Source organism: Otolemur garnettii, unplaced genomic scaffold (genome assembly GCF_000181295.1).
Source record: "Otolemur garnettii isolate 467f Iridium unplaced genomic scaffold, OtoGar3 scaffold00060, whole genome shotgun sequence".
Taxonomy (NCBI): Eukaryota; Metazoa; Chordata; class Mammalia; order Primates; family Galagidae; genus Otolemur; species Otolemur garnettii.
Window position 1 is genome coordinate 1,189,563 of NW_003852455.1, and position 14,953 is coordinate 1,204,515.

At 32.3% G+C, this 14,953-nt stretch overlaps 1 protein-coding gene across 6 annotated transcripts in view; it reads right to left on the reverse strand.

Annotated features, from left to right (window-relative positions):
• Positions 1-14,953, reverse strand: part of DLG1 (discs large MAGUK scaffold protein 1) — a 322,247-nt gene that overhangs the window by 129,162 nt on the left and 178,132 nt on the right. For all 6 annotated transcript variants that reach the window (XM_023514828.1, XM_023514827.1, XM_023514826.1 and 3 more), the window contains one exon: positions 7,175-7,228. In XM_023514828.1, the coding sequence (XP_023370596.1) occupies positions 7,175-7,228 (54 nt within the window). The remainder of the gene's footprint in view (positions 1-7,174; positions 7,229-14,953) is intronic.

Genomic DNA, 14,953 nt, shown 5'->3' on the forward strand with positions numbered 1-14,953 from the left:
ATAAACAATTAAATGTCAACAAACTGGATAACCTAGAAGAAATAGATGAATTCCTACAACCAAAAACTACCTAGACTGAATTCTAAACAGACACTCTGAACAGACCAACAGTGAGAGTAAGGAGATTAAACCAAAAAATCAAAAATATCGATCAAAGAAAAGCCCAGGGTATGGTGGTTCATGACTGAATCTTATCTGCTATTTATAGAAGAACTACTACTAATTCTTCCCAAACTCTTCTAAAAAATTAAAGAGGAAATTCCAAACTCTTCTCAAACTTGTCAAAACTCACCTTACAAGGCTGGCATTATCATGATATCAAAGCTAGAGAAAGACACTCTGAAAATTATAGACCAATATTTCTGAGGAGCATAGATTAAAAAATCCTCAACAAAATACTAGGCAAATCAAATTCAAAGCATATTAAAAGGACCATTTACCATGATCAAATGATATTTATTCCTCAGTGGTAAAAATGGTTCAACTATGAACATCAACAAATGTGATGTATCATATCACAGAATGGAATTTAAGCATTAAATTTTACTGAATTTTAACCAGTTTAAATTTAAATAGCAACATGTAGCTAGTGGCTACTTTACTGGAGGTACAGTTCTAACTGAATCATTCCAGTATGCTCAACTCTACTCCTCCAAAATAAGCATCTATTTTCTCTTTTTCTCTTTCTCCCTCTTCTCCCCCTTCCCTTCCCTACCTTTTTGGGGGTTATGATTGGTTTTATACCAAATTTCCAGATTAGGCTGGGGAAAATGAAGATCTTTACATTATTTTCCTGCCTAGCATCACAATCTGTTCTCTACTTAAGTATTCTTACATGTTACTTGGTAAAGTTTTATAGATTTTTTATTAGCAACTCTATACATTCCTTTTTTGCTGTTAGGTATTTCACATTTTTGTTAGCATAATTAATATATTCATTATTTCCAACTGGTTGCTGCTATTAAGCACTAGTGGAATTCGATTTAGTGCTAACCTGTTACATTGTTGGTTTTTTTTTTTTTAATACAACTGACTTTAAGTATGGTACATACAGGCCATAAAGAAGTAGAGAAAAATTTATAGTATAGATAACCTCAGTCTCTTGTTGGCCCAAGGATTTTATATTTAATTTTCCAACTACCCAATACTAACATATTCAAACAGGACAAATCTTATTACATGAAAGATAGTAACATGAATGAAGATTTGTCCAAGGGAAGATAAAAAGAAGCCTAATTTATTAATTTCCTACTGTTTAGGTTCAATTCAGTAACATCTTTCTAACTACAGAGTAACATAACAAAATTCAAGATTTTATCTATGAAGATTCACATGACTCATCATTCATATTAATGCATAATCTCAGGCAATTAAAAACCCCAAAGCCTACACCATCACAAAGTAAGAATCTAAAAATAAAAAAGTATTAGAAGAAAGAAATGTTCTTCCTAACGAAAAATGAACATAATCAAATGTAAATAACCCCTAAAGAGTTTAAGTTTTTCCTAAATAATGAACTCAGGTTGATTATAGACTACTGTAGCTATCAATTACATTACATGTGGAAAAACTGAAGCTTTTATTATGTAACAAACCTATCAAAGTCCAACTGAATGAATTTTCCTAACCTTAGTCTTCATGGACTGTCTTAAGCTAAACAAAGGCACGGGAAAGGATGGGAACTTTATGAACACATTACTTCATTTCTTTCTCTCTTCTGGAACCATTAAGAATTTTTGTCTTTAATTTTGCTTCTCCTTAATGTTTTTCTATTTAAGGATAGAACAGGGATGAAGGGAGAGAGAATCAAACTCAATACCAATAAAATTATAATACAAATTAATACTTAAAAATGAGTATAATATGTCATATTTAATGGCACAAGACTGAAAACTTTCTCCTAAGGATCAGAAACAAAACAAGGATGTTTGCGCTCACCCCTTCTATTAAAAGCAATAAAAAAAAATCTAAAAATAAGGAATAAACAATTCCACTTATAGCATCAAAAGAAAAAAATAGAAATAAATTTAACAAAAGCACAAGACTTATACATGGAAAATTACAAAATACTATTGAAAGGAATTAATGAAATAAACCTGTATATTTATCATTAATTTATTTTCTAGATGGGTGCCAATACCCTTCAATGTAGAAAGAATAGTCTTTTTAACAAATAGTGATAGGCAAACTGGATATCCAAATACAAAAGAATGAAGTTGGATCTCTACCTCACACTATACAAAAAATAACTCAAAATGAATAAAAGATCAAAATGTTAAGAGCTAAAACTGTAAAACTGTTACACGAAAATTTAAGTGTAAAGATTTGTTACATTGCAGTAGGCAACGGTTTCTTAGATACAATACAAAAAAAGACAAAACATAAATTGAACATTTATATTTCAGAGGAAATTATTAACAAAGTGGAAATATATAATCTACAGAATGGAAGACAACATTTGTTAAACATATCTGATAAAAAAAACCTGTATCCAGAATATATAAAGAACTCCTTTCAAAGCACTAATAAAAGACAAATAATCCAATTAAAAATGGGCAAGGGATCTAAACCAAAGATATGCAAATGGTATTAAGCATATAAAAAGATGTTCAACTTCATTAGAGAAATGTAAGTCAAAGCCATGAGCTATCACTTCTTACTAAGATGGCTATAATCAAAAAGACTATAACATCATTAGTGAGGAATAACAAGATTGATGATGATGTGGATAAAATGAAACCTTTTACATTGCTGATAGGAAGGTAAAATGGTACAGTGACCCTGGAAACAGTCTGGCAGTTCCCTTTCAGATTAAACAGTGTCACCCAGTCCTAGGAATATACAAAGATAAATGAAAACATATATCCACACAAAACTTGTGATGTTCACATTCGCATCAGTCATAATCACTAAGAAGTAGACACTACTCAAATGTACATTAACTGATGAGCAGGTACACAAAATGTAGTATATCTATACAATAAAATATATTGGCTATAAAAAGGGACGGATTACTAATACCTATCTCAACATGGATGAACCTTGAAAACATAAGGCTAGATGAAAGAATCCAAATACAAAAGTTCATGTATTATATATTCTCTTTATAAGAAATGTTCAGAATAAACAAATCCGTAGTTACTTAAAATAGATTAGTGGTTGCCAGATTCTGGGCATAGAGCAGAATGGGAAGTGATTGCTAAAGGGCAAATGGTTTTTTTATGGAGAGATAAAGAATTAGAAAGTGGTGATAATGGTATAAGGTGGGGAATAAACTACAAACCAATGAATTGTATACTTTAAGAGTATGAACACTATATATGTGAATATTTCAAGATAAAATTTTTTTAAGGAGAAAAGGCAGAAAAAGATGAGTAGTAACAGAAGTACATTAAAACAAACTAGCACATTTTTAGACATTATGATATCAAAAGATCAAAAAGTTTATTAATATACTATCTTAGTGACAGCATAGGGTAAAAATATATTGGTATAATTTATTTTATTTTATTTTATTTTATTTTATTTTTTTTGAGACAGAGCCTCAATCTCTCCCCCTGGGTAGAGTGCTGTGGCATCATAGCTCACAGCAACCTCCAACTCCTGGGCTCAAGCGAGTTCCTGCCTCAGCCTCCCAAGTAGCTGGGACCACAGGCACCTGCCACAGCGTCTGGCTATTTTTGGTTGCAGCCGTCATTATTGTTTGGTGGGCCTGGGCTGGATTCGAATCAGCCACCTTAGGTGTATGTGGCTGGCGCTTTAGCCACTTGAGCCACAGGCGCTGAGCCTACATTTTTGTTTAAGTATAAATAGGTAAAACTTTCTGAAATGCAATTTGGCAATAATGATCAAATCTAAAAATTAACACACTTACTAAGCAATTCTATTTATGTGTATATATTCTAATTATGTACAATTGGCCCTCCATAACTGCAGGTTCCACATCCAACCACTGGATAAAAATTATGTGATGGGAAAAGATCCACTAATAAAATACAACAATAAAACATAATGTATATAAAAATACAGTCTAACAACTATGTATGCAGCATTTAGATTATATTAAGTATTACAAATAAGCTAGAGATGATTTAAAATATATGAGAAGATGTGTACAGGTTATATGCAAATATTATATAATTTTATGTAAGGGACTTGATCATTCTGTGGGTTTGGTATCTAAGGGATTCCTGGAACGAATCCCTGTGTGGATACTGAGGGATGACTATACTTACATATATATACAAAAACATCTACAAGATGACTGCTAGGGCATTGATATTAAATGTTAAAAGTTTAGACACAATACTTGGATACTCCTGCATGTACATAACGTTTATAAGAACATACATGAAATTATGAACACTTTTTGCTTTAGGCAAGGGTAACTGCATGATTGAGAGCAGGAGGGAGGATGGATTTACTCTCGCATCTTTTGAATTTTGTACTACGGTATGTATATGCATTAGCTTTTCAATTAATTACTTAATTTTGGGAAGTGTGAGGATTGTAGCCAGAAAAAATATGTGTTCTAAGGCAGTAGCTGCAATTTTTCTGATGTTTATTCATCAGTACGTAGCAAGTATTAAGTGATCAGGGAATTAAAGATGGGAACAGAAATAAGTTTAAAAGCTATTCTGAAATATATTTTAATATATTCAGAATGAAATTCCTCAGACTCCTAAAAGCCTAAAGTTGTTCTACCAAAAAAAACCAATGTTTTTGCCTACATGCTGCAAGAGTCATAGAGAATAGTTACTGCCTGTTATTGTTTTGATGTTTATTTCACAAAGTTCATGTTGAAATCTGATCCCTAATGTTGGAAGTAGAATCTAATGGGAGGTATTTGGATCATGGGGGCAGATCTCTCACAAATAAATTGGTATTGTCCTCATAGTAATGAGTGAGTTCTTGTTCTATTGGTTCCCAAGAGAGGTGACTGTTAAGAAGAGCCTGGCACCTCCCTGTCTGTCTCCTTCCTCTTTTACCATGTGATCTCTGTACATGCTGGCTTTCTCTCACCTTCCAACTTGGGTGGAAACATCCTGAAGCTTTCACCAAAGGCCCAATCTTCCAGCCAGCCAAATCAGGAGGCAAATAAACCTCTTTTCTTTATAAATTATCTAGCCTCAGGTATTCTTTTATAGCAACACTATAAGAATGGAGACACTACCCAAACACTTCATACAGTATTCTTTTAAGTATGATAAAGTACTATGCTTTGATAAATTTGGTTTGGGGAGTTAGTATTTAATTTATATGCTTACATACAGAAAAGGGTTAATGCATCAGGCCTGATGCTGCTATTTCTAAAAGCATCTGAGAGATGCTTCTGAGAGAACTTGGATTTTGGGGAATGTTCCTTCCATTTCCTAATTAATAGCGTGGTTTATTATCCCTAGATTTTGTAGAGACAATACATTTTATGCTAAACATCTGCTTTCTTTTAGGGAGCCCAGAAATTAGGCACATGTTAGACAGTGTATGTCTATATGACTAGCTGACAAGAAAAAACCTGGGTGGTAAGTCCATTTCAGGCTTTCCTAGGCAGAAATATGGCATACATGCAACTGTTATTTTCATTGCTTTGGGGAAAAGTGCTGTGTTTAACCCCTTATAAAAAAAGGAAATTGTAACAAAGTGTAAGCATAGATTCTCTAGACCAGTATTTTTTAAACTTTTTTATCTCATGGCATACTTGAACCTATAGTTAAACCTCCAAGACACACCTTAAATTATGTAGATCAAAATAAAGGAGTAAAAAGAGAATACACTTACTGCGCTTTGAACTTCTTCTGAAAATAATAATGATCATTAAAAACTGTTGACACCAGTGTGCTATGGCACACAACAGTTGAAATCACTGCTCTAGATGTGCATATCTAGAGCAGATCCTCACTTATTATACAGATACAACATATTTTAGCCATAAGCAAACTATATGCTCAGTCTTGTGATTTTGCGATCATAAAGGTGGTCTTGGAGATGCTAACATCCCTATACCAGGAAAAATGTTTTTTTCAATAATATGTCATATAAACTTGAAATTTTACAGCTTTTAAGTTTGTTGCTTAGTATGTTAATCTTGCTTTGGATTTGTAGACACTTCCCTTAAAATGTGTGTGTGTTTATCTTCTTTGTAAATACTATCATTTTCTCTGTTAGTTCATATATATTAAACTTTCAGCTGAAAAAGTGTTAAAAAGAAAACATTCAATCATTGACTGTGCCCTTATGGAAAACAAATTTCAATGAAGTGTACAAGTAAGAGAGAAATCAAAGTATGTGAAGAACGTAACAAAAGTACATATTCTGCTTGATTAAGTAGTCTATATCAATGTGAAAGATAATATTAAATCAAGAGTTGAGAAAAAAGGGTAGAACAGCCTTTTTTGTTTGGTAGTAAGTTTAATTATTTGAAGTTTTTCAAAAATCTCCAAATATCTGAAACACCCATGTTCATATAAATACAAACAGAATATAAAGCCAAATAAAATGTTATAAAGTACTAAGTAAAAATCAATTATAATTCAAATAGGGGAAGAAAAGAATTTTTACAGTCTGTAAAATTACGCACCATTTAATTAAAAAAATATATAGGTACTCTTTCAATTTAATGAATGAACACTATTTATTATACATCTCCAAATATTTTTCCTTTGGGGTGAAAAATGTTAGCTAAGATTCTATTGTTCTGGCTATTTATCTTTAAGAAAAAGAAGGGTTTTTTAACAAGGTAAGTTTGGAGAGAAGAACTCATCAATTTAAGATTACAAAGTATTTTAACATATGAACACACACAAACCTGGTTACTACAAATCTAGTTATTCAATTAGACTTCTAAATGACTTTTTGAATACATGGCACTGTGCAAGTGACCACTAGTCAGAAATAGCCTTTAGTGAAAATTAGTCATCATAACTTAAAATAAAACTGTAAATCTCTATTTGAAAATTTCTGCTTTATGTACGAAAGGAGAAAAAGCAAGTCAAACAGGACAATATCGCTTCATTTAACTACAACAGTTTAGAGCTATAGTATATAGTAGTATATAGTTATGGAACATCTTAAGTAAAATGTATCAGTGGAAAAAATGCTGTGATCTTTGTATCTGTATCAAAACATGAACAAGAAGAGCAGAATTATTTAAACATGGAGAGGAAATGGAACTTACATAAGTTGGTGTCTCCAAGCTATCTGTGTTGACCAGTACTGGAGGAGGATTCGCCTTTAAAGAAAAAATTGTAAATGTGTTAACAAAAAAGCCACATAATACATTCATGCTCACAAATGTTAGAAGCATATGAAAGACTTGCTACTTTTAAGTTATAATTTTATGTGAGGTTTTATGTTAAACAATGTATCCAGTTTCTAGAAACAAATGGAAAAAACTAGGTTGTAGTTTTTGAGAAATAAATTGCTACTTCTGTTAAAACAATCATATTTTCTTAAAAATTCCAAAGAAATTCACTATAGCTTTTTAACTAAATCCACAAATATTCTTCAGTATAACAACTTTTCCTAGGTTGCTTAAAAATCATTCAGAGCTCATAAAAAATTCTAATCATTTTATCATCCAGGAAAAGATTCTTCCCCATACTGCATAGTGTTTAAACATGAAGAAAAAGTCCATTATAGAAACACAATAGCAAACTTTTAGAAACTTAGAAATATATCTTTTTTTTTTGAGATAGAGCCTCAAGCTGTCGCCCTGGGTAGAATGCTGTGGCATCATAGCTCATAGCAACCTCCAACTCCTGGGCTCAAGCGAGTCTCCTGCCTCCGCCTCCCAAGTAGCTGGGACTACAGGCGCCCTCCACAACGCCCAGATATTTTTTGGCTGCAGCCATCATTGTTGTTTGGCGGGCCCGGGCTGGATTGGAACCTGTCAGCTCAGGTGTATATGGCTGGCGCCTTAGCCGCTTGAGCCATAGGCACCGAGCCAGAAATATATCTTAATGTAGAAGCCCCTAATTATTTTCAGCTGTCATTACTGCTTTTCAGTTATTCTCGACCACTCACAGAATAAAAATGGTTTATGACAAGAAAAACAAATAGAATAACATACATCTAATAAAATTTGGATTGAAAAAAGTGTGGATTTCTGATTAAGTTAGAAGTTATAACATAGATGAAATTAAAGAACACATCTCAATTAATACCAAAAGAAAACAGTATCAGAAAAGTGATATACTCTCCAAATTATTTCTTCTGCATATGTAGTATTATAAAATTACCAAGTCAAACAACATTTTCAGAAGATAATTATCTTCTAAACAAACTTCAGGAGATATGCTTATAAACATCAACAGTTCTCCAATTAACTAAAGAATTATACATAGAAGCCATATGAAAACATTATAACACACCCATTTTCTTCCAAATATGTGCTTTTTTATAAAGGTGAATATTCAAATGATACATTATTTTCAGAAAAGTACTAGGTTTGGATAATTATAGATAAAATGTTTAACAACACAGTTTCATGGTTTAAAAAAATCATGTAGTATGCATTGGGGTTACATAAAGCAGCAGGTTAAATATAAGCAGGTAAGGGGCGGTGGCGCCTGTGGCTCAAAGTGGTAGGGTGCCGGCCCCATATGCAGGAGGTGGTGGGTTCAACCCCAGCCCCAGCCAAAAACTGCAAAAAAAAAAACCAAAGAAAGATAGAAAAAAAAATAAGTAGGTAATACTTTGTTACACAGAAATATAATATTAACTACAGTATTTGATGTTCAGCCATACCACTGAATATAAATAGTCTACCTTTGAATGATTCTGCGAAAGGCAACCTAATAAACAAAAACTCTTATGTGTAAGATTGTTATTTAAACAAAGATACTCAACTTATAGACATTTGAGATTTTACAAGTATTTGAAATTATTCAATTCTCAATGGCATATTGAGATTACTCAAATTGATAACATTTCATTTCACTAAAAAAATGGTATTTCACTTTATTCTGCCTAAGCAATTACAGAGGAGGAAGGCAAGGAAGAACAAGACTATTTTAAGTTACAAAAGAAGTTACGTTTTTCAAATATTGTGGCAAGAAAACCTTTTGTTTTTTCTGCCCACTTACTACCAAACATACAGTGGAAAAAGTTGGTTTTTATCAAAATATAGTTTACATAATAATTTTTACGATATTAGCTGCTTACCAGAACCAATTCATCATTGTACAGAAGTTAGTTTTTGATTGCAATCATCTAAAAAGTCTTGTAATATTGAAATATATAAAAAAGTTATATAAGGTGTTATGTTTACTTTAAAATAAAACAATGAGAGGATGAGAGTAGGAGGGGTTATGGTTCAAATAAGACCACAGATAAATTGATGATCACTGTAACTCATGATGAGTAAGTATACATGGAGTTACCGCATTATTCTTTCTACATTTGAGTATTTCTAAAATTCTGCATAATAAAAAGTAAAACAAAATATCATATTAAGTACTCAGTTTATAACAGGTTAATAACTAAGGCAACTGTGAAACACCATGGGTTTTTAAACCTTAAAGAATTTGACAAAAAAAAAGAATGTGACCTAGGCCTCAAATAAGAAGACTTAAGAAACCTAATTTTGCTCACCCAACTTACTTTCACTGTTTCTATGCATTTCATCAACAAAGGCTCTTGTAATGACTGCTGTTATAATAAACTGAAGACTTCTTAGACAATTTCAGAGAGCAATATTACATTTTAAAAATTGTGTTAAAATAATTCTAAGATGTAGTTATTTTAAAATAGGCCAAAGTCAACAGTTTAGAAAATACCCTTTTATAATGTGAATTTTATTTCTCCTTCTCAGTATTTATCAAAGTTTCATTAGATTATTTAATATTTCTTTGTCCCTTACTAAATTATAAACAACTATTTTTTAAATGCTGAACTCACGAACCCCTGAGACTACGTCTTGAAATTAATTTGAGACACATTCCACTAAGCATTAAATGCTATCCCTGAGGTGATCACTATAGATAGACTAAAGTAATTGTGAAAACAAATGAGATGAATTCTGGGAAGGTGGCACAGTGGGAGGCACCCAAATCCATCTCTCCACCTAGACAAGAATTTTGGTAGCAGAATATAACATAAATATTTAGAACCCTGGAGTTTTTTGAAAGCTTGCAACTCCTAGGTAAATGCTTGGACAGTAAATTACAGTTAATTTGGTCATTTTCAGCTTCAGCTACTCATCCTCTCATCCCTCAGTCCAGTGACAAGCAGCTGTGCAGTGTTGCTTATAAATAGCTTGCAAGAGTAAGGGTGGGCAATAAAAGATCCTTTATCACAAATATCAGAGATCTGTACTGTAATTGCTGAGTGCTGTTTCTGATCACAGAGATGCAAAAGAAAGTGGATGTCACTTTCTTTGCAAAAGAAAGAGGATGTCACATCACCTCACTGTTACAAGCGCCTCCCCCTCTGGCTGAAGTGACTTCCAGAGACTTCCAGAAATGGCACTCTCTCCAAGCCAAATTCATTTTTCTCTTTCCCCTTATTGGACATCAGATATTGAAGATCAAGACATTTAAAAGCAACCATACACACAGGGGAAAGTTAGAAAGTCACTGTGCATACCCAGGGAAAGGCACTAACTCAGAAAATACCATAAATTAACATATCAACCTAGTCTGTGGCAGCCTTTAAGAATCTGAAAAATAAAATAATAACAATAAAAAAAAGAAATTCTACGAGAATAGTGAGAATCTGATTTCCATATCAACACATTATTATGTTTAAATATGCAGTTTTCCAGAAAAAGATCACAGACATACAAAGAAACAAGAATGTATGACCCACTCAAAAGAAAAAAAAAATAAATCAACACAAACAATCCCTAAAATAAAACTTGGTGGCAAATCTACTAGACAAAGACTTCAAAATAACTGCCTTAAAGATGTTCAAAGAGCTAAAAGATACAGATGAACAAAGTCAAGAAAATGGTGCACAAACAAAATGGAAATAATGAGATTTAAAAAACCCAAAAAGAAAAAAATTCTGATGCTGAAAAGGACAATAATTAAAATGAAACATTCATCAGAGGGTTTCAAAGTCAGATTTATTAGTGAATTTAAAGAAAGGACAATAAAAATGATTAAGTCTAATGAATAGAAAGAAAAAATGATTTAAAAAAAGTGAACAGAGCTCTAAGTAGACCAACTTACACATTGTGGTAAGTCTCATGAGAAATGTAAAAGAAAAAGACAGAGAACATTTGAAGAAACAATGGTTCAACCTTCCTAGATTTAATCAAAGACATAATTATAAACATCCAAGAAGATCAATGAATTCCAAGTAAAATTTAAGACACAAATCAAAGACATGATTATGAACATCCAAGAAGGACAAAGAATTCCAAGTAAGGTGAAGTCAAAGAGACTCACCCTGAGATACATTATAATAAACCTGTAAAAGGCCAAAGAAAGGTGACATTTTTGAAAGCAGCAAGAGAAGAGACTCATCACATAAAAGAAAGCATGAGTAAGATTGTTAGCAGAATTCTTATTACAAACTTTGGAGACCAGAAGGCAAAGAACATATATTCAAAGAGCTAAAAAAAGGAAAACTGTGAACTAAGAATTCTATTTCCAGCAAAACAGTCACTCAAAAGTGAGGGAGATATCAAGATATTCCCAGATGTACAAAACCTAAGGGAGTATGTTAGCACTAGAATTGCCCTGAAAGAAGTGCTAAGGGACCTGCAGGCTGAAATGAAAGGGAAGTAAATGAAAGGGAAGTACACAGTAACTCCAAGTTAAAGGAAGAAATAAAGATCTCAAAAAGGTAAATACATAGGTAATTACAAAAGCTAGTAGTCATCAACAACAATGGCTGTGTAAATCCTTTTCGTATTCTACATGACTTAGTAGATTAGCATATTTTTAAAAGTTACTACAAAAATGTACTGTAAAAGTAAAAAAGCCAATAAGTAATCAAGGTCAATATCAGTATTTAACTAAAAATAATTGATAGTTTAAAAGGTAATATGACTGTAACTTTGGCTTGTAACTCCATATTTTGTCTCTACATGATTTCAGAATGTAGTACATTAAAAAATTACTAGTTTCTGTTTTTGGACATACAAGACATTAAGATGTAATTATATGACATTGACAGCACAACTGACAAAGGAGCAGAGGTTAATTTAATTAAGCTGAATTCCCTGGTATTTTCTACCAACCATGTAAAGAAGAAAAAACACCAATCCTTCACAAGATTTTCCAAAAAAATTTAAGAGACAAGAATACTTCCAAACTGATTTCATGAGGCCATCAGCAAAAGACACTACAAGTTAAGAAAACTATATGCTGGCTGGGCACAGTACCTCATGCCTGTAATTGTAGCACTCTGGGAGGCCAAGGCAAGAGGATTTCCTGAGCTCAAGACTTCAAGACCAACCTGAGAAAAGGGAGACCTTGTCTCTACTAAAAATAGAAAAAAAGAGTGGGGTACTGTGGTGAGTGCCTACAGTTCCAGCTACGTGGGAAGCTGAGATAAGAGGATTGCTTGAGCCTAAGAGTTTGAGGTTGCTGTGAGCTGTGATACCATTGCACTCAAGCTCAGGGTGACTGAGTGAGACTCTGTCTCAAAAAAAAACCCCAAACAACAATAACAACAAAACAAACCAAAGGGGGAAAAAAAGTGATATGCTCTATACATTTACACTGATACAAAAATCCTCAATAAAATACTAGCAAAATGACTTTAGCATATTGCTAGTATTATAGCAAATACTGGCTAAATGACTTTAGCAGCATATTACAAAGTTTATACACCATGACAAAGTGTGATTTACTGATCAAGGTAATGCATCATGTATTAATAGAAGGACTTAAAAAAACCCCACGTGATCATCTCACTTGATGCAAAAAACACAAAAACATCAGATGAAAAGCAACACATACTCAGGATTAAAACACTCAACAAACTAGGACTAGAAGGAAATCATGTCAACACAATAAAAAGCATATATGCAACATCCATAGTAAAAATCGTACTCAATAATGAAAGACTGAAAGCTTTTTCTCTGAGATTAGAGACAAGGCAAGAATGTCTACTTTCTGCATTTGTCATCAACTTAACACTAGTTGAGTAATTAAAGTTGTAGTCATAGCAATTGGGAAAGAAAAAGAAGATACATTCAAATTGGAAAGGAAAAATCAAAATTATTTGTTCACAAATAATATGACCTTATATGTAGAAAATCCTAAAAATTCCACAAAAATACTGTTATAATTAATAAATGAATACAGCAAACAAGCAGGATACAAAGTCAATCTGAACAGCTATTTCTTAAAATCTACAATCTGAATAGATATTTCCTAAAATCATACGTGGTGAACAGGTACATGAAAAAATGCTCAACATCACTAATCATCAGAGAAATGCAAATCAAAACTATAACAAGGTATTTCACCCCAGTTAAAATGGCTTTTATCAAAAAGGCAATAAAGGAAGCTGGTGAGGATGCAGAGAAAGGGGAACCCTCCTGTGCTGTTGATGGTAATTTAAATTAGTATAGCCACTATGGAGAATAGTATAGAGGTTCTTCAAAAAACTAAAAATAGCAGTTCCACTATTGGATATACAGAGGGTGCTAAGAAAACATATATATATTTTAAGAAAGTAAAAAAAATGTAATAAAATTGTAATATTCAACAAATACTGGTAATAAAGGATGAATACAAGTCACATTTGAGCACCTCTTATAATTACAGAAGTCAAACATTACTTAAGTATTACAGTTTTTTAATAGGTTTTTCCTCTCTAACTTGTGTATACATTTTGGAGGCACCCTTTGTATGTACAAAAGAAAGGAAATCAATATATAAAAAAGACATCTGTACGCCATGTTTACTTATTATTGTTTTTTTTTTGCTTATTTATTTTTATTAAGTCATTTGTACATAGATCATAAATACATTTATGCCATATGGGATTCAATGTGTTCATTATTTGTACAAATTGGAGTGCTTACATCCTACTAATCAACATAGCCTTCACCTCATTTACCCAAACACAGGATTAAGGCATTTGTGTTCTACACCTGCAGCAGTATTTGCAATAATCAGAATAAAACTATGTACCCATCAGCATATGAATGGATAAAAAATGTGGTACATATAAACAATGAAACATTAATCAGCCATTAATAAGAATGAAATCTTGTCATCTGTAGCAACATAGATGGAACTGGAATTATGTTCAGCAAACTAAGTGAAAAAGCCAGGCACAAAATGACAAATATCACATGTTGTCACTCAGATGTGGGTGCTAAAAAAGTAGATCTTATGAAGATAGTAGTTTGGTGGTTACCAGAGGCCAGGAAGGGTGAGTGGGTGATGAAGAAAAGTTAATTAATGAGTAGAAATATTTGGTGTAATAGAAGAAATAAGACCTAATGTTAGATTTCTATTAGTCCCCAGTGGCTACTTGGTTATGCTCAAAGTCCCTACTCACATGCATATAGGAATATCAGAGAAAATGTTTTTATTTTGTTTCTACTTTACATTAGGACATGATGATATTTGTTGCTACTATTTTTATTGCATTAATTATCTATTCCAGGCATTCCCTATAGCAGGCAGCTCCAAAACTAGGATGACTATAGTTTACAATGAACTGATGTATAATATATTTCAAAATAGCTAAAAAAGAGGAATTTAAGTAGTTACAGCATAAAGAATATTTAAGATGAGGGATATACCAAGTATACTGATTTGACCTTTACAAATTATACGAATGTATTAAATTATCAGAGATACCCTGAAACTATGTACCAAACCTCTATTATACAGCAATAAAAACATTAAAAAGATATGAACAAATAAGTGAGAAGATACTATGTGAAATTGAAGAATTTATAAAAATGTTAACTATTACCAAAGCAATCTAGAGATTTAATGCAATTTCTTTCAAAATCTCAATTTTTTTTTTTTTTTTTTTT